Here is a 26012-nt window from a genome sequence, read left to right as displayed (position 1 = left end):
CAAGCTGAACCAATGATCCTGTTGACCCCTCAATGACTTAAAGACCTCACCCAACTGGTTACCCTTTGAGACCTCGATGACCTCAAACTGGACTCCCCAGACACCTCCTCAAGTGACACCCCCAGAAATTCCTTCCATGACTTTGGTGAAGTGTGGACTAACTCATCTACCTAGGAGGGACCCCTAAGCCCCTCTCTGCTTTCTCCATCCTCCCCTTGGTCACCTGGGGAACTCGGTCACCTAGTTGTCCTTTGGCATTTTCCTGCTTATTTTCTGAAGGTGAGGGTGCGGGAATAGGAAAAAAGAATAGCTCTTTGAAAGCGTTGAGAACATCTCCCCCCCATCCCCCTTCTACGTGGTCAGTTCTGTTTCCTGTCAGGTTTAGGCGGGTTGAGATCCTTAAATTAAGGCTGGTTCCTGGCTTCCCCAGCTCCTCTTAGCCTGACCCAGAAAAAAAGGAATCTCAGGAAACACAGAGATATAGAAGCATCCAATTCCATTCAGTGTTTCTCACAGCACGAGTGTCATTCCCCCCCACCCCCCAACCTCCTGTGACCTCTCTCGGTCCCGCCAGAGCACAGGCTAGGGACGCCCCCAACTCAAGGTTCTCGAGGCAGAAGTGGCAGCTCGATCTTGGCGACCGTGTCCACTCACAACCGCGGCACCACCGCGGCTCGGAGCCCTGTCTATGTCTCAGGGAGACTCGTCCGACAGCGGATGCCAGGCGAGAACTAACGGCCATCTATCCAACGCACGCGTGCACTGGGAGGAAGATTGGCTCCGGACGCGGGTCCTGGTTTCAACCAAGAGGAAGCTGCCACGGGATTGTGCGGAGTTATCCAACATGTTTCGGCGCGCACTCAGTCCCGCCGCGCGGCCGCAGAGGACCGGCAGCGCTGGGGGCTGTAGGCTGCGGGAGCCTGCGGGCCTCCCGAGGCGAGCCCAGGACTTCCGTCAGAGGGCCGCGCCCTGCTGGCTGTCGCGCGCTTCCATTGGGTCGCAAGGTCGGAGGCGGGACCTTCGCAGTCGCCTCCGCCTCCAGCGTTTTGGAAACCTGCTGCCAGTTCCGGGCTCAGTCCCCGGAAGTCAGCTAACTAGCACTTGGCGTCTGAGCCGCAGGTGGGACGCGGCGCCGAGTGCCCACTGCAGCTGGAGGCAGGCTGCCGGGAGGAGGCAGTCCTTGCTGGCGAATTCGGCGGGAGCTGGCGAAAGTGGACCGCCAGACGGCGCGACTCTGTGCCTCACAACTCTGATCTGATTCCTCTTTTCCTCCTCCCTCCCCTGGTCTGCTTGGGGTGCCTCCCACCCAGGACCTCCGGGCCCGCTTAGCCACATGGGAGGCTGAGCATGTGTGCTCCATCCAGCCCGGCAGTAGGCCAGGGAATATGAGGAAAAACCGCTACAAAGCTGTGCCTTGTAAGCCAAGGGCTTTCAGAAAGAGCAGATGGGACTCTGCACCCACCCCTCACCCCACCGCAATCCAGACCACCCCGCTTTGCTACCAGAGAACTCACCTCCCCCCATCCTTGCAGTGGCTGCATTTCTTTCTTTTGTCTGGGAAGGGACAGAGAGAGGGAGAGAGAGAAAATCCCAAGCAGGCTCCGCGCTGCCACCTGTGGGAGCCCCACTCCAGGCTCCACTGGAACTCACCAACTGTGAGATCATGACCTGAGCTGAAACCAAGGGTAGGAGGCATAACAAACTGAGCCTCTGAGGCACCCCCATGGCTGCATTTCTCCTAAGCAGCTCATTAGTGTACCCAGGTGGATCCCTGCTGGGTGTGCAGCACCCCTGCTGGCTTTCATCCAGGAGGCTGTCAGGGGCTTGATGCCACTGTGACCCCAAAGCACTTTGCTCATCTCTCCCACTGGCAGATGATCAGACACGAGTGGTCCTCTCTCTGCTCCAGAAGGAGAGACATAGCGACTACGTCAGACTCAGGCTGGGAGTCAGGGACAGGGTGGACATGGTAGGGGTGACAACAGGATCTGGGTGGTGAACTTAGCCTTTATCAGGGCACAGACCAGAAGCCAAGTGTACATCGGTCACACAAGGACCCCTGCCTCCCACCTTGCTAGACTTCTGGCGCCTGGTCTGGGAGTTTGGGGTCAAGGTTAGTTAGCTTTGGGGAAGAGGAGCTCGCATTCTGAATCCTCCTTTGGCCTTGTTTTTCCTATCCCCAAATCACTCCTCTCTCCCCTTACCTTTCTTGTCTAGGTGATCCTGATGGCATGTTGAGAAATGGAGGCTGAGCAGGTAGGTATTCTCACCTCTCTAGAACGCATTTCCTTGTGCAGGGAGAAGGCAAGAGAAGTCTTGCTAGCACCTCCCTAATGCTAGGACTGAAAGGCCCAGTTCGTGGAGTGACTCCACTATTGCTCTTTAATTTTTTGTTGATATCTTTCATCTTATTCATGGTACTTATCCCTGCAGTGTTTACAACCCCTCTGCTGCTGGGCTTCCCACCCCAAATCTGCACTATAGACCATAAGGTTCTATACTGTGGCCTCCCTGGTAGAGCTCTGATCTCTGTTTTTGTCTCTCCTTTCTTCACTCTGCCTTAGCCATTTTGGGCTTTGCTGTTCCTCAGATGTGCCAGGGATGGGTTTGCCTCAGAGCCTGTGTCTTGTCTGTTCCCTCTGCCTGGAACATTCTTCTCCTTGGCTTGGATTGTTCAACTGCTACTTCCTCCATGAGACCTTCCTGGATCTTACATCATTTAAAACCCCCTGCACTCCCACTCTCCTTCCCTTGTCCTATTTTCCTTTTGGCCTCACAGTTCTTCCCATTTTTAGCATACAAGATAATCCACACATTGTTTATTTTCCATCTCCCTGATTAGAAGATAAGTCCAGGAAGGCAGGGATCTCTGTTTTGCCTGTTAACATAAATTAGTTCCTCAATAAATGGATGTCAACACTGAAGGAGCATGGTTTCTGCATTCTGGCCTGCGTGGACAGGGTTGTGGGGTGAATCAGTACTGCCCCAGAATGAATGGCTGATCATGGAGTGTGCACAATCTATAGTGATGTCCCTTTTTCATTCCTGATTTTGGTGATTTGTGGTCTGTCTCTCCTCAAGTCAGTCTGGCTAGAGTAAAGATGAGCAAACTTTAACTGTTGTACTAGGTCTGTCTTGCTACCTTTTTTTGTAAATAAAATGCATTAGAATACAGCCACACTCATATGCTTATGTATCATCTATACCCGCTTTCATACTATAATGGCAGATTTCAGTAGTTTCAAATTGGGTAGATTAAAAGGATCATAAAGTGTAAAATATTTATTGTCTGACCCTTTATAGGAAATGTTAGCCATCTCTGGGTGAGAGGTTTATCAGCTATATTAATTTTAATATTTTTTTTCAAAGAAGCAGCTTTGGGTTTTATTTATTTTCTCTTTTTTTCATTTCTTATTTTATTAATATCTTCTCTTCTTCATTATTCCTTCCTAAAGGTTATTTTAGCTTTAACTTGCTCTTTTTTCCCTAGTTTCTTAAACTTAGATCATTGATTTGAAGTTTCTTTTTTTCATGGATAAGCATTTAGTGTTACTTTTCTATAAGCACTGCTTTAGCTACATCTCACAAAGTGATAAGTGTGTCTTCTTTCTCAATTAGTTCAAAAATATTTTCTAATTTCTCTCATGATTTCTTCTTTGACTCATGGTATTTGACCACAGTTGTGCCTACTTTCCAAATATTTGAGGATTTTCTCATATATCTTCCTGTTATTAATTTTTAGTGAATTCCACTGTGATCAAGGAACAACTTTATATGATTTCAATCCTTGTAAATGTACTGACTTGTTTTATGGCTATGAATATGGTCTATTTTGGTAAATATTCTGTGTGCACTCAAAAAGAATGTGTATTCTCCTTTTGTTGAGTGGAATGATCTATAAATATCAAGTCAGTCAAATTCACTGTGTCTTTTTTGAAAGACACTTTAATATTTTGTATCTTTCCTGTATCTTATAAATCTTAACTAATTACTTTTCTCTAAATGTTCTATCAATCACTGAGAGAGGAGTTATGAAGTTTCCAACTGTTCTATAATTGACAATTAGTATAAATATTATTTGAATCTTATTATTTGTATTGCTTTTTGGAGAGGGTCTACTTGCCCTATTATTTGCTGAAATAATATTGACATTTCTAATTAAAAATTTTCTGGTTTGTCTTTTCAGTTCTGTCAGTTTCTGCCTCTGCTATTTTAAAAATCTGTAATTGAGTACATTTACAGTTAGAGTTATGTCTTCCTGATGAATCAATCCCTTTTCAAATATGTAAGGTCTCTTTTTATCTCTGGTAATATTCTTTTTTCTGAAGTGTACTTTGATGTTAATATAGCCACTTAAATTACTCGAGTGTACATATCTTCTTCCATTCTTATACTTATTAAAATCTATGTTCATCCTTCTTTTTTTTAAGTTTATTTATGTTTTTGAGAGAGAAAGAGAGAAGCAGAGAAAGAGGGAGAAAGAGAATCCCAAACAGACCCTGTGCTGTCAGTGCAGAGCCCCACTCTGGACTCGATCTCATGAACCATGAGATCATGACCTTAGCCAAAATCAAGACTCAGATGCTTAATGGACTGAGACACCCAAGTGCCCCCATCTTATTTTTAAAATGTCATGTAGGTGGCATACTGTAGGGGCTTACTTTATTATTCAGTCTGACAATCTCTGCCTTTAATTGGAGTATTTAGTTGTTAATATAATTATGCGTAATGTTGAATTTAAACCTCTTATTTTTCTGTCTTCTATTTGTCCCATCTGTTCTTTGTCTCTTCATTTTTCTCTCTGTCTTCTTTCAGACTGAGAATTTTTATGAATCCATTTCATAGTCATTATTGACTTATTAACTATACCTCTTTGTATTATGTACTTAGTGGTGGCTTTGGAGTTTACAAGTTATATCTTTCCCTTATCACAGTCTACATGCAAATAATATTATATCATTTCATTTAAAATATAAGAACTTTACCGTAGCATATTTCAGTTTTCCCATTCCATACTTCATGTTATAGTTGCCATAGGTTTTAATTCTAAATATGAAATATACTCTACAATATGCTGCTATTATTTTTGCTTTAGATTATTTTTTAATTTTTTATTTAAATTCCAGTGTACCTAACATACAACATTAGCTTCACTGTACAATATAGTGATTCAACAATTCTATATATTACTCATCATTTGCTCATCAAGATAAGCGTATTCTTAATCCCTTTTACCTGTTTCATCCATTCCCCCACCCACCTCCCCTCTGGTAACAATCTGTTTGTTCTCTATATTTGAGTCTGTTTTATGATGTCTCTTTTTTTTTTCTTCATTCACTTGTTTTGCTTCAAGGTCCACATATGACTGAAATATGATTTGTTTTTCTCTAACTGACTTACTTCGCTTAGCATTATACCCTCTAGATCCATCCATGTGATTGCAAAAGACAAGATTTTGTTATGCCCAAGATTTCAATATCGTCCCCAAAAACCAGAGACCGCCAGGGAGACCGAGTCACGCATGCAAAAGCAAAGGGCTTTATTACAGGCTTAGGCTCGCTGGGGCCTAAACTTGGGCTCACAGACTTTACCAGCACAGTGGATTCATGCTGAGAGCCCCGAGCAAAGGCGGGGCAGGGCCTTTATGGGTTTGGGAAGGGGGGAGTTACAGGAAATTGTGACACAGGTACAGGGGTCCAATCATTATCATGTAAGGATGCAGGTCTGATTCAGGTTTCCCCTCTGACCTTGAAGGCCAGCTAACACCATTAACATTTCTGGGGATGGGCCTAAAGATGGAGGTTAAGACTAGTCACGCCGTACCTGAGGGTTCTGGGTCCACTCTGTAATTGGTTAAAGTTACTGTCAATGATGTGATGCTATATTGATTGGACCTGTGTCACAATTTCCTGTAACTCCCCCTTCCCAAACTCATAAAAGGCCCTGCCCCCCCATGTTCGGGGCTCACTCCATGTGGATCCAGTGTGTTGTTGAAGTCTGTGAGCCCGAGTTTAGGCTGGCTGGGCCTAAATTCATAATAAAGCCCTTTGCTTTTGCATGCGTGATTCGGTCTCCCAGGTAATCTCTGGTTTTGGGGGGCGATATTAAAATCTGGGCATAACAATCACATAACATCATTGGCAGTGACTTTAACCATACACATTGTGCAGAGTGCTTGTTACTTTTGGCAGGACCCAATCACAACATTTAGAGTGTTAACCAATTACAGAGTGGACCCAGGACTCAGGACCCTCACGTAGGGTGTAACTAGCCTTCAGCAATAAGTGATTATCTATAGCTTCTATCTCTAGGCCTGCCCTTAGAAATGTTAAGGCTGTTAGCTGGCCTTTCCTGATTGGGTGTTACAAGGATAGTTCCTCCTGCCTTGGGCAATGTGTGCCCTTTTATTGTCTAATGATTCTGAGAAACACCTAAGCCTCCAAGGTCAGAGAGGAAACTTGAAGCCTGTCATGGAGTCAGTTTGATTCAGACCTGCGTCCTTACAATTTTATTTTCTGTGGCTGAATATCTTCTTTATCTATCTATCTATCGATGGACACTTGGGCTGCTTCCATAACTTGGCTATTGTAAATAATGCTGCAATAAATACTGGGGTGCATATATCCTTTTGAATTAGTGTTTTCATATTATTTGGATAAATACCAAGTACTGCAATTACTGGATCATTGGGTAGCTGCATTTTTAAATTTTTGAGGAAACTCCATACTGTTTTCCACAGTATGCTGCACCAGTTTGCAGTAGCACCAACAGTGCAAGAGGATTGCTTTTTCTCCACATACTAGCCAACACTTGTTGGTTGTTGATTTTAACCCTCTGACAGGTGTGAGGTGCTATCTCATTGTAGTTTTGATTTGCAGTTCCCTGATGATTAATGATGTTTAGCATCCTTTCATGTGTCTGTTGGCCATCTTGGTGTCTTCTTCGGAGAAATATCTGTTCAACAGGCAGCAACCTCTTTGACCTCAGCAGGAGCAATTTCTTACCAGAAACATCACTGGAAGCAAGGGAAACTAAAGCAAAAATGGACATTAGGATTTCATCAAGATAAAAAAGGTTCTGCACAGCAAACAAAACACTCAACAAAACTAAAGGCAGCCTGCAAATGGGAGAAGATATTTGCAATTGACATATTTAATAAGGGGTTAATATCTGAAATCTATAAACAACTAATCAAATTCAACACCCAAAAAGCAAATAATCCAGCTAAATAATGGCCAGAAGGCATGAAAAGACATTTTTCCAAATAAGACATCTAGATGGCTAACAGACACATGAAAAGATGCTCAACATCATTCATCTTCATCATCAAGGAAATACATCAAAACCATGATGAGATGCCACCTCACACCTGTTAGGATGGTTAAAATTAACAACACAGGAAACAACAGATATTGGCAAGGATGTGGAGAAAGGGGAACCCTCTTGTACTGTTGGTGGGGATGCAAACTGGTGCAGCAACTCTGGAAAACAGGATGGAGGTTCCTCAAAAAGCTAAAAATAGAACTACCCTATGACCCAGCAGTTGTGCCAGAAGGTATTTACCCAAAGGATACAAAAATACATATTCAGGGGCTCCTGGGTGGCTCAGTGAGTTGAGCGTCTGACTTTGGCTCAGGTCATGATCTCACGGTTTGTGGATTCGACCCCCATGTCAGGCTCTGTGCAGGCTGCTAGCTCTGCTTAAGATTCTGTGTCTCTTTCTTTGCTCCTCCCCTGTTCACTCTCTGTCTCTCAAAAATAAATAAGTGTAAAAAAATTTTTTAAATATTCAAAAGAGTACATGCACTCCAATATTTGCAGCATCATTATCAACAGTAGCTAAAGTATGGAGACAGCCCAAATTTCCATCGACTAATGAATGGATAAAGAAGATGGAGTATATGCACACAATGGAATATTACTCAGCCATCAAAAAAGAATGAAATCTTGCCATCTGCAATGATATGAATGGAGCTAGAGTTTATTATGCTAAGCAAAATAAGTCAGAGAAAGACAAATATCATATGATTTCACTGATGTGTGGAATTTAAGAAACAAAACAGATGAACATCGGGAGAAGGGGGGAAAAGAGAGAGAGAAGCAAACCATAAGAGATTCTTAATTATAGAGAACAAACTCAGGATTGATGGAGGGAGGTGGGTGGGGGGAATGGGCTAAATGGGCGATGGGTATTAAGGAGGGCACTTGTTATAATAAACACTGCATGTTATATGTAAGTGATGAATCACTAAATTAACTCTTGAAACCAATATTACACTATATGTTAACTAACTGGAATTTAATTTAAAATTTGAAAAGAATAAAGAAATGTCTGTTTATGTCTTATGTGCATTTTTAAATTAAATTATTTGGTTTTTTTGGCTGTTGAGTTGCATCAGTTCTTTATATATTTTGGATATTAACCCTTTATTAGATATGTCATTTGCAAATATCTTCTCCCATTCAGTGTAGGTTACCCTTTAGTTTTGTTGTTGTTTCCTTTGCTGTGCCAAAGCTTTTAATTTTGCCACAGCAATCAGAAAAGGAAAGGGAATAAAAGGCATCCAAATTGGTAAGGTAGACATAAAACTTGGACTATTTGCAGATGACATGATATTATACATGGAAAATCCCAAAGACTCTACCAAAAATCTACTAGAGCAAATAAATGAATTTAGTAAGGTGGCAGGATACAAATTAATGTAGAGAAATCTGTCACATTTCTATACCCTAATAATGAAGCATCAGAAAGAGCAATTCAGAAAATAGTCCAATTTATCATGGCACCCAACATAATAAAATATGTAGAAATAAACCTAACCAAAGCAGTGAAGGACTTATACTCTGAAAACTATAAAACATTAATGAAAGACGTTGAAGATGACACAAATGAATGGAAAGATATTCCATGCTATGGATTGGAAGAACAAATATTGTTAAAATGTCCTACTATCTGAAGCAATCTATAGATTTAATATAATCCCTATCAAAATACCAACAGCATTTTTCACAGAACTAGAACAAACCATCCTAAAATTTGTATGGAACCACAAAAGACTCTGAATAACCAAAGCAATCTTGAAAAAGAAAGCTGAAGATATCACAATTCCAAATTTCAAGTTATACTACAAAGCCATCATAATCAAAACAGTATGGTACTGGCACAAAAATAGACAAAGAAACCAATAGAACAAGATAGAAAGCCCAGAAATAAACCCATTATTATATGGTCAATTAATCTCTTAATCCCCAACAAAGGAGACAAAAATAAGGAATGAAAAAGAAGTCTTCAATAAATGGTACTGGAAAAACTGGATAGCTATATGTAAGGAAAGGAAGAAAGAAAAGAAAGGAAGAAAAAGAAAGAGAAAGAAAGAAAGAAAGAAAGAAAGAAAGAAAGAAAGAAAGAAAGAAAGAAAGAAAGAAAGAAAGAGAAAGAAAGAAGGAAGGAAGAAAGAAAGAAAGAGAGAGAGAGAGAGAAAGAAAGAAAGAAAGAAAGAAAGAAAGAAAGAAAGAAAGAAAGAAAGAAAGAAAGGGAGAGAAAGAAAGAAAGAAAAAAGAAGAGAGGCAGGGAAGGAGGGAGGGAGGGAGGAAGGAAGAAAGGAAGGAAGGAAGGAAGGAAGGAAGGAAGGAAGGAAGGAAGGAAGGAAGGAAGGAAGGAAACTGGACCACTTTCTTACACCATACACAAAAATAAAATCAAAATGGATTAAAGACTTAAATGAGACCTGAAACCATAAAAATCCTATACTCTCTAAGTATAGGTGGTAAATTCTTTGACATTTGTCATAGCAACAGCCTTCTCAATATGTCTCCTAGGCAAGGGAAACAAAACCAGAAGTAAACTATTAGGACTGAAGAATAAATTATCTTAAAAAAAAAAAACCCAGCTTTACTGGGATGCAATTTATCCATTTGAAGTGTGCAATTCAGTTGTTTTTAGTACATTCCTGAATTATGCAACCATCACTGCAATAAATTTTAGAACTTTTTCAATACCCCATAAAGAAACCCTATATCCACTTACAGGCATTCCCCATTGTTCCACCCTAGGTAACCTCTACTCCTGTTTTTGTCCCTATAGTTTTGCCTACTCTGGAATTTTTGTATAAATTGAATTATATGATATATTTTCTTTTATTACTGGATCCTTTCACTTAGCATGTTTTCAAAATTCATGCATATGGGTCATGCATGAGTTCTCCTTTTTATTGTCAAATAGTATTCCATTGAATAGATCTACCACATTTTATTTATTCATTAATCAGTTTATAGAATGAGTTGTTTCTAATTTTTGGCTATTACATTCATGTGCAAGTTTTTATATAGAAGTATGTTTTCAATTCTCTTGGGTATATAAATAGAAGTTGAATAGCTACATCATACATTAACTCTATTTTTAATATTTTATGGAACTGTCAAACTGCTTCCACAACTACATCATTTTACATTCCAATCAGCAATGTACAAAGAATAGAATTCGTCACATCCTCACTAACACTTGTTATTGTCTGTCATTTTTATTATAGCCATCCTATGAGATGTGAAGTAGTATTTCATTGTGTCTTTTTTTTCAATTGTGGTAAAATATACATTAACATAAAATTTGCCATTTTAGCCGTTACAGTTGTACAATTCAGAGGCATTAAGTATACTCACAGTGTTGTATAACCATCATCACCACCTACATCCAGAATTTGTTCATCATCCCAAACAGAAACTTTGTATCCATTTCACAATTACTCCCTATTCCTGCTTCCCCTAGCTCCTGGTAGCCTTTTTAATACTTTCTATTAATTTGTTTATTCTATGTATCTCATATAAGTAGGAGCATACAATATTTGTCCTTTTGTTTTTGGCTTATTCACTTTTTATGTTTTCATTCTATAGAATTTCATTCTTTTTAAGGCTGAATTATAATTCTACTGTATGTACATATCACCTTTTTTTATCCATTCATCTGTTGATCGACATTTGATTTGTTTTTATCTTTTGGTTATGTTGAACAATGCTATGAATTGTATAGGAGCATCTGTTTTGAGTTCCTATTTTCAATTCCTTGGGGGGTATATGCCCAGAAGTATAATTTCTGGGTCATATGGCAATTACATGTTTGATATTTTTATTTTGATATTTTGTTTTCCACAGAGGCTGCACCATTTTACATTCTCATCAGAAACGCACTTGTTATTTTCTGTTTTTGTTTTTATTTTTATAAGGCATCCTAAGATGTGGGAAGTGGTATCTCATTGTGGTTTGGGTTTTAATTTACCTAATGTTATGGACGTCTTCTCATGTGGTTATTTTTCCATTTGTATATCTTCTCTGGACAAATATCCGATCAGATCTGGCCCATTTTTAAATTGAGTTATTTGTGTTTTTACCATTAAGTTGCAACAGTTCTTCTGGAAACAAACCCCTTATCTGTATATGATTTACAAATATTTTTCCCACTCTGTGGGTTGTCTTTTCATTTTCTTGAAAATGTCCTTTAAAACACTTTTTAATTTTGAGGAGTTCTAGTCTATTGTTTTGAATGTGCCGTTGGTATTGTATCTAAGAAGCCATTGTTTAATCAAACGTCATAAAGACTTACTCCTATTTTTTTCTAATTGTTACACAGTTTTATCTCTTACATTTAGTTCTATGATTTATTTTGAGTTAATTTTTATATATGGTGTGAAGTAGGGGTCTTTTTGAAGTATATATCTAATTGTCCCAGCACCATTTGTTGAAAAGATGGTACATCCCCCATTGAATAGTCTTGTTATTCTTGTTAAAAATCAATAAACCATAAATGTAAGGAATTATTTCTGGACTCTTACTTCCATTCCATTGATTGATATGTCTATCTTTGTACCAGTACTATACATTTTTAAATTATCGTGGTTTTAAAGTAAGTTTTGAAATCAGGAAATATGAGTCTCCAAATCTGTTCTTTTTCAATATTGTTTTGACTATTCTGGGTCACTTACTCTGCAGAAAAGAGTAATATAGTGGGCTTATGTTTTAAAAAGTCCTTCCTACAAGGTTGGCTCTTGACTGAAAATTGGATTTCTAATAAAAGCGGCTCACTATGCTTGAATTGTTAATATAAACAGTATGGGTTTTTGTGAACACCTTCTTCCCTTCTGGGAGTCTGAAGTTTTGGTATTATGCTAGTCAGAGGGTGCCTACATACCACACAGAGTACCCCAGTAAAAACTCTGGGTGAAAAGACAGTTCACAGCTTACCTGTGAACATTTAACACATGTTGTCACAACTTATTGCTGGGGAATGAAACACATCCTGTGCAACTTCACTGGGAGAAGACCCTTCCCTCAATTTGTCCTGTGTTAACTTTTCCCTTTGCTAATTCTATTCTGTATCTTTTCATTGTAGTAAATCATAACCATGAGTACCTCCCTATGCTGAGTCCTGTGAGTCTCCCTAGTGAGTCATCAAACTTGAGGGTGGTCTTCCGTATCTATAACACATTTATTAATGTTAACATATTAGTGTTAAGATAAGCTTGCCAGTATCTTCAAAAAGCCTTCTGGGATTTTTGATAAGGAATACACTGAATCTATCAATTTGGAGGCTATTGCCATCTTAACAATTTTGTCTTCCATATCATGAACATAGATTTTTTTTAATTTATAGGTCCTCTTTAATTTCTCTTAACAATGTTTTATAGTGTTTAGTTTGGAAATCTTGCACTTTTGTTAAATTTATTACTAAGTAGTTTATACTTATTGATGCTGTTGTAGATGAAGTGATTTTCTTAATTTCGTTTTCAGTTTCCTTATTGCAAACAAAATACATCTTAGTATATAGAAATACAATTGATTTTTCTGAATTGATCATATTTTCTGCAACCTTGCTGAGCTCATTTATCAGCTTTAATAGTGTGTGTGGGTGTGTGGATGTACATGTCTATTCTCTAGAGTGTTCCAAATACAACATGATGTCATCTGTAAATTGTGATAATTTTGCTTCTTTTTTTCTAACCCAGTACTGGTCCTACCTTCTTCCATCTGTCCCTATTTTCCTTTCTTTCTTCCTTTCTCCCCCTCTCCTTTCTTCCATTTCTTTTTTACTAACTTCACTGACCAGAACTTTCTGTACAAAGTTGAACAAAAGTGGCAAGTGCAACCTGATTTAAGGGCAAAACATCCAGTTTTTCACCATTAAGTCTAAGGATTTGGTTTTTTTTTTTTACATAGATTTTTGGAAAAAAATCAGGCTAAGGAGTCTCCTCCTATTTCTAGTTTCTTTTGTTTTTTACCATGAAAGGGTGTTTGATTTTGTCCAAATATTTTCTGCATCTATTCAGATGATCGTGTGTCTTTGTTTTATTTTCTATTAATATATCATGTGACACTGATTTTTAAATATATAGAACCAATCTTGCATCCCTCTGATTAGTCCAACTTAGTCATGGTACCCTTTGCTGGTATTTTGTTGAGAATTTTTGTGTCTGTATTAATGAGACTTTGGTTAATAGCATTGTTTTCTTGTGATGTCTGTGTCTAGCTTTGGTATCAGATTAATACTGGTCTCATACAATATGTTGGGAAAAGGTCCTTCAGTGTTTTTGGGAAAAGTTTGTGAAAGATTGCTATTAATTCTTGTTTGGCAAAATTCACTAGATTATCTTTTTTAATGTTAAAAATGAGAAATATCTGTTACATTTAGACACGTTTACTTTTTCTTTACTCCGTTCTTTTATATAGATCCATATTACATCTGGTGTCATGTTCCATTTGTATGAAGAGCTTACTTTATTTAATATTTACCATAGTACAAGTTTGCTTATGATAAATTCCCTCAGCTTTTGTTTATCTGAAAGTTTGTGTGTGTGTGTGTGTTTAATGTTTATTTATTTATTTTGAGAGGGAGGAGGGACAGAGAGAGAGGGAGAGAGAGATATCAATATCATCAAGCTTCATGCTCAGTGCATAGTGCAACATGCGGCTCAGTGTCACAACCGTAAGATCATGACCTGACCTGAAAGCAAGAGTGAGATGCTTAACTGACTGAGCCACCCAGGTGCTCCTGTGTGTGTGTGTGTGTGTGTGTGTGTGTGGGTGTGGGTGTGGGTGTGCGCGCGCGCACACAGGCGCATGTGTTTTAATTTCAGCATTTTTAGAATGTCACACCTTTGACTTCTGGCTTGCAGTTTCTGACAAAGTTCTGCTGTCATTCTTATCATTGTTCCTTAATATGTAATGTGTCTTTTTGTATGGATGATGTTAAGTTTCTCTCTCTTTCTTTCTTTCTTTCCTTTATTTCTTCCTTCCTTCTCTTCATTTCTCTCTCTCTTTCCTTCTTTTTTTCTCTCCCTTCCTTCCTTCCTCCCTTCCTACTTTCACAATTTGATCATAATCTGCCTTGGTGTGGCTTTCTTTATGTTTATTCTCCCTATGGTTCATTGATTTTCTTACATGTGTGGGTTTGTGGTTTCATCAATATTTGTCATTCTCTGACTGATGTATTTCGCTAAGCATAAACATTCTCACTCCATCTATATCATTGCAAATAGCAAGATTTCATTCTTTTTGATGGCTAATATTCTATTGTGTGCATATACCCCATCTTCATTATCTACTCATCAGTCGATGGACTTTTGGGCTCTCTTCATACTTTGGCTACTGTTGGTAATGGTGCTATAAATATCAGGGTCCATGTACTCCTTTGAAAATGTATTTTTGTATCCTTTGGGTAAATACCTACTGGCACAATTGCTGGGTCATAGGGTAGTTCTAGTTTTAACTTTTTGAGGAACCTCCATCCTGTTTTCCAGAGTGGCTGTATCAGTTTGCATCCCTACCAACAGTACAAGAGGGTTCCCCTTTCTCCACATACTTGCCAAAATGGATATTAATTTTAGCTTTCCTGAAAGGTGTGAGGGGGCATCTCATCATGGTTTTGATTTGTGTTTCCCTGTTGATGAATGATGTTGAACATCTTTTCATGTGTCTGCTAGCCATCTGAATGTCTTCTTTGGAAAAATGTCTTTTCATGCCTTCTGACCATTATTTAGCTGGATTATTTGTTTTTTTGGGTGTTGAGTTTGATTAGTTATTTGTATATTTCAGATACTAACCTTTTATTAGATATGTCAGTTGCAAATATCTTCTCCCATTCTGCAAGCTGACTTTTAGTTTTGTTGAGTGTTTCGTTTGCTGTGCAGAACCTTTTTTATCTTGATGAAATCCTAATGTCCATTTTTGCTTTAGTTTCCCTTGCTTCCAGTGACGTTTCTGGTAAGAAGTTGCTCCTGCTGAGGTCAAAGATTTCTGCCTGTTTTCTCCACTATGATTTTGATGGTTTTATATCTCACATTTAGGTCTTTCATCCATTTTGAATTTATTTTTGTGGGTCCTCTTTCATTCCTCTGCATGTTGCTGTCCCATTTTCCCAATACCATTTGCTGAAGTTACTGTCATTTTTCCACTGCATATTCTTTCCTGCTTTGTTGAAGATTAGTTGAACATATAGTTATGGGTCCATTTCTGGGTTCTCTATTCTGTTCCATTGATCTCTGTGTCTGTTTTGTGCAAGTACCATATTGCCTTGATGATTATAGCTTTGTAATATAGCTTGAAGTCCAGAATCATGATGCCTTCAGCTTTGCATTTCTCATTCAGTATTGCTTTGGCTATTTGGGATCTCGAGTGGCTCCATATGAATTTTAGGATAGTTTGTTCTAGCTCTGTGAAAAAATGCTATTGGTATTTTGATAGGGATTGCATTAAATATGTAGATTTCTTTGGGTAATATGACCTATTAAAAATGTTTGTTCTTGGGTAGTATAGACATTAACAATGTTTGTTCTTCCAATCCATGAACATAGAGTGTTTTTCCAGTTCTTTGTGTCTTCTCAATTTCTTTCATAAGTATTTTATAGTTTTCAGATACAGATCTTTTACCTCTTTGGTTAGGCTTGTTTCTAGGTATTTATGGGTTTTTCAATCAATTCTTTGATTTCTTTTTCTGCTGGTTCACTATTGGTGTATAGAAATGCAATAGATTTCTGTATGTTGATTTTATATCCTATGATTTTGCTGAATTCATTTATTAGTTCCAGCTATATTTTTGGTGGAGTCTTTCAGGTTTTCTACATGGAGTATCATGTCTGTAAATAGTGAAGGCTTGACTTCTTCCTTGCCAGTTTTGCTGACATTTGTTTCTTTTTGTTATCTGATGTTCATTTTATCCTCAGTCATTTAAAAAAAATTTTCCCATTTAAAATAGTTTCTATGGCTATGTCTCCATGTTCTCTTATCTTTTATTCTGTCTAATCTACTTAGACAGTGAATTTTTTTATTTTATGTATTATATTTGTCTCTCTAGAAGTTCCATTTAGGTCTTCTTTATATCTTTTGTTTCACTTTCATCATGTTCATGTTTTTCTTTTCATCTTCAAGTATAATTAAAATAGTTTTAAAAAAACATTTAAAGTTCTACTTCTTTCCTCATCCCTACCAGATCTTCTATTCACTGATTTTTCTCCTAGTTAAAGATTTTTCTTGTTTCTTAGTTTGTCTAGTAAAGTTTTATTGGATCCTTGACATTTTTAATTTTACACTGGTCACTGTTGGATTTTATTGTCTTCCTTTAAAGAGTTTGGACTTTTTCTGGAGGGTAGTTAGGTTACTTTTTGATGTTTGATCAAAAAGATTTGTTTTTAAGCTTTTGTAGGGCAGGTCTAGAGTGGCCTATATTCTGGAACTAATTTTACTCCTATAGTAGTCATATGCCTATAGTCAGTCAATCAGGTCTCTCAACTCTGACTGGAAGGAATGTAAATTATTTCTGTCCTATAATGAACATTGCTGGGAATGTTCATCTCATAGATCCTTAGTTATTATTCTTTCTTGGGAAGTTATTTTTGCCTCACTTTTTGGAGTTTCATGATATATTTGCTCAGATTATTATTCAGCTAAAAATATTCAAGGGGACCATATGCAGACTTCTGGAAGTTTGTTTACTTTTGTTTGCATATCTCTGTTCTTTCTAGGATTCTGCCCTTCAAATTCTAGCTGCTGTTATGCCCAGAATTCAATATCCTCCCCCAAAACCAGAGACCGCCACCCCACCTGGGAGACCTACTCACGTATGCAAATGCAGAGGGCTTTATTATTATTATGGGCTCGGGCTCAGGCTCACAGACTTCACCAGCGCAGTGGATCTGTGTTGAGAGCCCCGAACAAGGGCTGAGCAGGGTTTTTATGGGGTTTGGGAAGGGGGAGTTACAGGAAATTGTGACACAGGTACAGTGATCCAATCATTATCGCATAACATCATTGGCAGTAACTTTAACCATACACATTACTTTGAGTGTTCGTTACTTTTGGCAAGTCCCAATCACAACATTTAGAGTATTAACCAATTACAGAGTGGACCCAAGACCCTCACATATGGTGTAACTAGCCTTAAGCAATAAGTGATTATCTATAGCTTCTATATCTAGGCTTGCCCTTAGGAGTGTTAAGCATTTTAGCTGGCCGCTTCTGATTGGGTGTTATTAGGGTGGTCCCCAGTTGAGCAATCTATGCCCTTTTATTGTCTAATGATTCTGAGAAACCGACACCTAGGCCTCCAAGGTCAGAGGGGAAACTTGAAGCCTGTCATGGAGTCACTTTGGTTCAGACCTGTGTCCTTACACTGCCTTCTCCTCCCTTAGGCATGTTCTCTTGCTCCTCAACTTTGTGGGATCTTGGGACTTCCCATGTTCTGTAGCCTGGCGACTGCCTCTAGGGAGTAAGCTGGGGCAGGCATAAGACTCATGTGTTTCCCTTTGTTCAGTGATCACAATCCTTCAGTGCCTGTGGGCCAACATCTGAAAATCATGACTCGTATCTCTTGTCCAGGTTTTTAGTTGCTTACAGTATGAGAATATTCTCACCTATCTTCCTCCTGCATAGTCAGAAGCTCAAGTCCCCACTAGGTCTGTGTGTGTTTAAGCTGACAAGGCTCTGCTAGATGATCTGCATTACAGCTGCAGCTGTCTGTGCTTTTGCCAGCAATGCCTGAGGTGTTTTGTGGGGGAGTGCAGATGTGTCAGCAATGCCTGAGGTGTCCTGAGGGAGTGAGGGTGTGTTGAAATAGAACTCTAATGCGTACTGCCCCTCTTCATTTCCTGCCCGTTCTCCCTTACCTTTTTGAAGAAAAATTGTGAGCATTACAGGGACCCAGAACAGGAAGCACTACAGATTAGACTACTCTGCATCAGGCTGGTAAACTGGAGCAGAGGTGGGAACAGTGTTTTATGGAGTTTTAAATGCTGTGGGAGGTTTCACAGAAGATTCTCAAGGTGGAAAGCTTTTAGGCTGAAGCTGAAAAGATGAATAGTTTTCCCACAGTCCCCTCATGCTATGAGTATGCAAATAGTCAGAACTCAATATATGCATTGATTTTGCATTTTAACTATGACATGATTATCTCTCTTATACAAATGTGCCTTGTTAGGTTCTTAAAATCCTTATTTTCCTTAACATTTCAGAACTCAGGAAAATCTCTCATCTCAAGTCATACATACAATTGGTACATGGTAAGTGCAATAAAATTCTTGTAAAACAAAATAAATCTTTTTTTTCTCACTATCAATGAGCTTGTTGAGGTTTTAATCATATTCCTTCTTTTCCTCCTCCAGCAAATGTTTCTTTCAGGAAAGCCATGGGGGATGTTTGCGCAGAATGCATTTTTAAATAATGTTATCTGACTTTTTAATCAGAAATGCTTCATTTTTTGTAAATGTCTTTTGGCACCTGTGGTCTTTGTTCTCCCTTCTCTTCCCACCTGCCCCATATCCTCAGACAAGGGAGACATGGCTGAATGCAAACATCATACTCAGGACACTTCAGGTCACCTTTCAGAAGGTACTGAAAAGGGAGGAGGAGGCTCCCCTATGAGGAGAGCTGTTTTCTGTCTCCATTTTCTCATCTGTAAAATGGGTATCAGCAATAGTACTTATCTCCTCAGTTATTATCTGTTCAGTTTAAATGAAAGATGTTTAGAACTGAGCCTGACATGTAGTAGGTACTCCATAAAATTTTTTTATTTGCCCCTCTTTTCCTCTGTTTCAGTAATGCTGTTCTGTGAATCATTCAGGAATGCTGCTATATGTGTCCTGGCCAGATATAGGAGTCCCTAGCAATCCTGAACATGTGCTCACCATGGTGGATGAAGCCCTTCGCCTCCAGGGATATGGCCCCAGGCCTCTGTGTCCACTGCAGGTTTATAAATGGATTTTATGGGAGTCTGGAGAGACAGAGGTGACTGGAGTAGGGGTGGGAGGCAGTGAGGCCAGTGAAGAGCTTGGAGACAGTCTCGCAGTTCACAGTTCAAGTGCTTCTTTTGAGAAACCTGAGGCTACACTTGCTCACCCCACATCAGCTGAAATTTAGCATTTATTGAGCATCAACTGCCTGCTGGGCAGTAAGCACACAGTTGATGCTCAATAAATGTAAGCAATTAAAAAGTTTTTTCTTTTAAATTGTAATCTGGGGATTCTAAGAATCAAAAGGTGCTACAGGGGCTCCCCATTAGGGCTCCCACTCAAAATCTCAAATGCCCCAAACAAAAGGGTTGTGGGCAGGTCCTGACCAAGCTCACTCTTATTCTTGCTTGTCAATGCAGATTGTGGGTTAACAAGTGTCCTGTGCACTGTGGATTCTGTAAAACAGTTGTTCCTGACTCAGGTATGAATAGGGCATGTGTGCTTGTGTGCAAGCAGGTCCCATGCCCGCCAAGTCCTGCTCATGTGTGCTGTCTCTCTGCCCCAGATGATCCCACCTAACTGCAGCCTCTTCAACATGATCATGGAAATGAGAAAGCAGTGGCCTGTAGTTGTGCAGACACAGGTGAGAGCCTGTAATGCCCAAAATGCATTATCCTCAACGGCCAGAGACCACCAGGGAGACCGAGGCATGCATGCAAAGGCAAAGGGCTTTATTGCAGGCTTATAAGCTCCGGCTCACAAACTTCACCAGCACAGTGGATGCGTGCTGAGAGCCCTGAACAAGGGCTGAGTAGGGTTTATATGGGGTTTGGGAAGGGGGAGTTACAAGAAATTGTGACATAGGTACAGTGATCCAATCATTATTGTATAACAGCATTGGCAGCAACTTTAACCATATATTTTGTTTAGAGCATTTGTTACTTTTGGCGGGACCCAATCACAATATTTAGAGTAGTTTTGAAATTAACCAATTACAGAGTGAGTCCAGGGTCTTGTTCGGCAACTAACGGGTTAACTTTAACATTAGGTAACAGGGTCTTATCTAAAGTTCCTATCGGTAGGCCTCACCTTAAGGAATGTGGGAAGAGGTAGCTGGCCTTTCCTGACTGGATACCACAAGGTGGTCTCTCCTGCTCTAGGCAATGTGTAACTGCCTGATAGTTTTGGGGAAACTGAAACTTAGGCCTTCTAGTTCAGAGGGGAAACTTACAGCCTGTCATGGCGTCTGTTTGGTTCAGACTCATGTTCTTACAAGCCTCAGTATCCTCGATCCAAGGACACATGCCTCTTCCTCTTGTCTTCCCTTTTTGATGACTCCTCTTCCCCCACCAGAAGCAGCACAGGTACAGGAACTTGGTAGCTCAGATGTTCTCAGCACTCCAGACCTCCAGCCCCCTTTACCAGAACTTCAAGGAGGTCCCAAAGCCCCCTTCCTACTCTCTTCCTGTCCACCATCAACACCCTCAGAGACCAGGACCAGAGTAGAGGTCTATGGACACCATCATTGCAGCATCTAGCCCATGGACTCCCTCTGGGAGCAGGGACTGACTATGGTATCTACCTTTGTCGTCCTCCTTGTTACCTTATCAGACTATTCGTCCTAAGTGTACCCCCGGAGTCCATAGTGACTTCCATCAGGGATCTGGAAACTTTTCTCCAGGCCTCATATCCTTCCCCTCCCATCTTTCCCTAGAATTGTGCCTCACTCTATGATGACACCCTTTCCTTCCAGACTTCCAGGATCCTTCCCACCATACTCTATTACCCTGGTGAGGTCCTCAGGTACCCAGCTCTATCTCCTCATTCTTCCCTTTTCAATTTCTCATGCCCAGAGGCTAACCCTTTCCACCCTTTAAACATCAACCCCTTCCCTGCTGTTTAATATTCACTGGCTCACTCTTTGGCCTCTGGGAACCTGCCCCCAGATGACACTTTGATCCCAGAGATCTCATTGCATCTGCTCTATGTTAGCCCTTTGCTTGCTTGCTTCCCCAGTCATTAATTTAGCAAATGTTTCTTGATGCACCCCACTTGTCAGGCCTCATGTCAGGTGCTGGGGACACAGAGTCACCCTTCCTTTGCAGCAGAGATTTCACCCCTCATCTTTAAGACTGGCTCTCCATTTTGAGGCCCTCCCTCCTTCCCCTTTAGATTCCACTTCCTCGTTCCTTTATTCAAACATTTGCACAGCAATGACTACCCCGCAATACCAGTGGCAGGCTAGCCCCTTTCCCTTCATCACCTAACTAGACAGACTCTCAGGACACAGAAGCGAGACCCCTCTCACCCAGAGATCCCTCCCTCCAGTTTCTGAATCCCTCCCTCCCTCCCTTCCTCTCTCTGTCTCTGTCTCTGTCTCTCTCTCTCTCTTTCTCTCTGCAAACAGCCTCCAGCGGGAAGGAAGCCAGCGGTTTGCCCGCCGAGAGCGCTCTGTACCCCCTCCCTCCTGGGGCTCCACGGCTTCACTTCCTCCCCGCCCTCCCCATCCCTCCTCATCCCTCCCTATCCCTCCACACCCGCAGGAGCATCTCAGTACCCGGGGCCAGGCTCTTGCTATGGCCAACACGGACACATACGCAGTGGTGCAGAAGCGCCGGGCGCCCCCCGGGGCGGAGGCGGGGGCGCGGGCACGCGGCGCGGAGGAGGCCCCGCTCTACAGCCAGGTGGTACAGCGCGCGCAGCGGCCGCAGGCACACGCAGAGGACGCGCGGGGGACGCTGCCCGGTCGTGGTGAGTCCGGCGGCGGGCTGGGAGCTCCGGGGCCCACCTGCTCCAGCGCCAGACCCCGTCTTGCTGGGGTGGGGAAGGCCCCGCGGCCTCAAGGATCCCCGTCCCTAAGTCCAGCCGGGTCAAGGCCAAGACTGAGGTCGGTGCCTCTCCGGCCACGCCTCTGGGACTGTTGCCCGACTCTGGGCACAGCCGGAAGTGCCCCAAGCCTTGCTATGGCCCTAAGGGGGTGCGTTTCTCGGGCAACACCAGCTTGTCCGGGCGGATGTGTCCTGTTGCCCCTCCCCAGGCTAGCCCTCCCGGACTGGGACCGTGAAGGTTGAGGCTCTGCCTCTCCGGGCGGGTTCCGGGGCTCCAAGGGACCGCCTGAACCGACCTGTGAGAGGGGCGGGGATTGGTTTTCTCCCCACAGTTATGTCTGACCAAAGCCCCGCTGGGGCTGACACCTACGAGGACGTGGTGGATGGAGCTCAGACCAGCAGGCTAGGTAAGTCAAAGACTGGGTTGCTGGGACATCCCAGCTTTGACTCAAAACCAGGAGTTGGGGGTTTAGGGATGGGGCATGGGGCTCCCACTCTCTGCGACCTACGCATGTGGCTGCAGTAAGTCACAAGGGCCTGGAAGCTTGAGGATGACCTTCCACACATATCCACACCTCAGCTTCTCCACGAAACCCACGGTGCCCTTCTTCCAGGCTTCAACCTGCGCATTGGAAGGCCTAAAGGGCCCCGGGATCCCCCTGCTGAGTGGAGCCAGGTGTGAGTGCTGCACCCCTGCCTGCCTGTTGCCCCACGTGGCCACCTGGACTGCTGACGGCCATTCTCTGCTGTGTGAAGTGTTGGGAATGGGAGATGGTTCTGGATCAAAATAAAAGTTTCTCAGGGTGGAAACATGGGGCTCTGCCCCAGTGATTGTAGCATTTAGGGCCTGAGGCTGGGGGAGGTAGCTGGGAGATAAATGGCTAAGGAGGCTACATTGAACAGATCAAGAATAAACATCAGGAATGAGCCCAACCCCAGAGTACTAGGCAGGTACCCCCAGGTGGGAAGAAATGGACAGATGGGCTTCTGGAGACTGTCCCCATCACCACATAATGGGCTACTTCATCTCAGTATCTGAGCCTCCCTCGCTCAGACATTCAGCTGGACACAGAGAAACCGGTGGCCCTAAAAAAGACTGATGGCTGCTCCTCCCTGTCCCGCACCATTCAGACAGATCCAAACCAGGCATAACAACCAAGCAGACTTATTTCAGACAGGTAAAAAGATCCCCAGATGGGTACACAGACAGAGGGGCCCCCAATCAGGACAAGTACATAGCCACACACCTAGACAGCCAGACTTTCAGAGGGACAGTCCACAGCCAGATGGATGGACCTTCAGTCAGAGAAATAGGTCAACTAACAGCTTGACAGATGACCCTCATCAAGAGAAACCATCAAAAAGACCCCTCTCCCAGATTGGCTGCCAGCCAGATACCAGCCAGATGGACCCCTAGGTGGACAGATTCCCAGACAGACATAAACACATCCCTAGCTGAAGAGACACACAGACATCCTCTCAGCTAGACAGACCCACCTCCAAGTGAGCAGACAGACTGACAGACCTAGTCAAACAGACTCCCAAGTAACCAGATGGACTCCTGGTCAGCCAGCCAGACCTTTGATTGCACAGACACCCCAACCAGCCAGACAGCCTTCCAACTAGGCAGATAGATGGATTTATAGACAGGTGGCTAGTCCCCATCAAATCATCAGTTCCAGAAAGCCCACATTTTTTTTTTAATTTTATTATTTTTTAAAAATTTGCATCCAAGTTAGCATATAGTGCAACAATGATTTCAAGAGTAGATTCCTTAATGCCCATTACACATTTAGCCCATCCCCCCTCCTACAACCCCTCCATTAACCCTCTGTTTGTTCTCCATATTTAAGAGTCTTATGTTTTTATATTATTTTTGCTTCTGTTTCCTTATGTTCATCTGTTTTTTTATCTTAAAGTCTTCATATGAGTGAAGACATATGATATTTGTCTTTCTCTGACAAATTTTGCTCAGCATGATACCCTCTAGTTCCATCCACGTAGTTGCAAATAGCAAGATTTCATTCTTTTTGATTGCTCAGTAATACTCCATTGTGTGTGTATATACCCAACATCTTTTCCATTCATTTGTCAATGGACATTTGGGCTCTTTCCAAATTTTGACTATTGTTGATAGTGCTGGTATAAACATTGGGGTACATGTGTCCCTTTGAAACAGTACACCTGTATCTCTTGGATAAATACCTAGTATGCAATTGCTGGATCATAGGGTAGTTCTATTTTTAATTTTTTGAGGAAACTCCATACTGTTTTCCAGAGTGGCTGTAACAGTTTGCATTCCCACCAGCAGTGTAAAAGAGATCCTCTTTCTCCTCATCCTCGCCAGCATCTGTTGTTGCCTGACTTATTGATTTTAGCCCTTCTGACAGGTGTGAGGTGGTATCTAATTGTGGTTTTGATTTGTATTTCCCTGATGATGAGTGATGTTGAGCATCATTTCATGTGCCTGTTGGCCATCTGATGTCTTCTTTGGAGAAGAGTCTGTTAATGTCTTTAGCCCATTTCTTCATTGGATTATTTGTTTTTTGGGTGGTAAGTTTGATAAGTTCTCTATATTTTGGATACCAATCCTTTATCTGACATGTCGTTTGCAAATATCTTCTCCCATTCTGTTGATTGCCTTTTAGTTTTGATGATTGTTTCCTTTGCTGTACAGAAGCTTTTTATTTTTATGAGGTCCCAATAGTTCATTTTTGCTTTTGTTCCCCTCGCCTCTGGAGACGTGTTGAGTAAGAAGTTGCTGTGGCCAAGGTAAAAGAGGTTTCTTGCCTGCTTTCTCCTTGAGGATTTTTATGGCTTCCTGTCTTACATTAGGTCTTTCATCCATTTTGAGTTTATTTTTGTGTATGGTGTAAGAAAGTGGTCCAGGTTCATTTTTCTGCATGTTGCTGTCCAGTTTTCCCAGAACCACTTCTGAAGAGACTTTTATTCCATTGAATATTCTTTCCTGCTTTGTCAATGATGAGTTGGCCATATGTTTGTGGATCCATTTCTGGGTTCTCTATTCTCTTCTATTGATCTGAGTGTCTGTTCTTGTACCAGTACCATATTGTCTTGATGATTACAGCTTTGTAAAACAGCTTGAAGTCTGGGATTGTGATGCCTCCTGCTTTGTTTTGTTTTGTTTTTTTTTCAAGATTGCACTGGCTATTTGGGGTCTTTTCTGGTTCCATACAAGTTTTAGGATTGTTCTTGCTCTGTGAAGAATGCTGGTGTTAGATATTTTGACAGAGATTGCATTGAATATGTAGATTGCTTTGGATAGTATTGACATTTTAACAATATTTATTCTTCCTATCCAGAAGCATTGAATATTTTTCCATTTTTTATCTTCTTAAGTTTCCTTCATCAGCTTTCTGTAGTTTTCAGTGTACAGATTTTCCACTTCTTTGACTATGTTTATTCCTAGGTATTTTATGGGTTTTGGTATAATTGTAAATAGGATTGATTCCTTGGTTTCTCTTTCTGTTGCTTCATTATTGGTGTATAGGAATGCAGCCAATTTCTGTGCATTGATTTTATATCCTGACACTTTGATGAGTTCCTGGACAGATCTAGCAGTTTTTTAACATTTATTTATTTTTGAAAGACAGAGAGAGAGAGACAGTGTGATCAGGGGAGGGGCAGGGAGAGAGAGGGAGACACAGAATCTGAAGCAGACTCCAGGCTCAGAGCTGTCAGCACAGAGACCACGAACTGTGAGATCATGACCTGAGCAAAAATTGGATGCTTAACCGACTGAGCCACCCAGGTGCCCCAGTTCTAGCAGGTTTTTAGTGGAATCTTTTGGGTTTTTCATATAGACTATCATGTCATCTGCAAAGACTGAAAGTTTGACCTTCTCCTGGCCAATTTGGATGCTTTTATTTCTTTGTGTTGTCTGACTGCTGAGGCTAAGACTTCCAGTACTATGTTAAATAACAGCGGTGAGAGTGAACATCTTGTCTTGTTCCTG

General features: G+C 41.3%; 1 protein-coding gene across 2 annotated transcripts; it reads left to right on the top strand.

Annotated features, from left to right (window-relative positions):
• The first annotated feature begins 2193 nt into the window (after window positions 1-2193).
• PTPN18 (protein tyrosine phosphatase non-receptor type 18) lies at window positions 2194-22846 on the top strand. 2 transcript variants are annotated; one of them, XM_029936194.1, is made up of 8 exons: window positions 2205-2256; window positions 18492-18539; window positions 19075-19224; window positions 19628-19689; window positions 19774-19851; window positions 21752-21959; window positions 22369-22443; window positions 22651-22846. In XM_029936194.1, the coding sequence occupies exons 5-8, from the start codon at window positions 19774-19776 to the stop codon at window positions 22716-22718; spliced, it is 429 nt and encodes a 142-aa protein (XP_029792054.1). In that variant the 5' UTR covers window positions 2205-2256; window positions 18492-18539; window positions 19075-19224; window positions 19628-19689; the 3' UTR covers window positions 22719-22846. The 2 variants fall into 2 exon arrangements, with proteins under 2 accessions (XP_029792053.1, XP_029792054.1); XM_029936193.1 differs by lacking the exon at window positions 19628-19689 and having other exon boundaries at window positions 2194-2256.
• Window positions 22847-26012: the final 3166 nt, after the last annotated feature.

The sequence above is a fragment of the Suricata suricatta genome, chromosome 4 (assembly GCF_006229205.1).
Source record: "Suricata suricatta isolate VVHF042 chromosome 4, meerkat_22Aug2017_6uvM2_HiC, whole genome shotgun sequence".
NCBI lineage: Eukaryota > Metazoa > Chordata > Mammalia > Carnivora > Herpestidae > Suricata > Suricata suricatta.
Note: the sequence above shows the minus strand (reverse complement) of the source record. Positions and strands in the feature narration are given on the sequence as shown.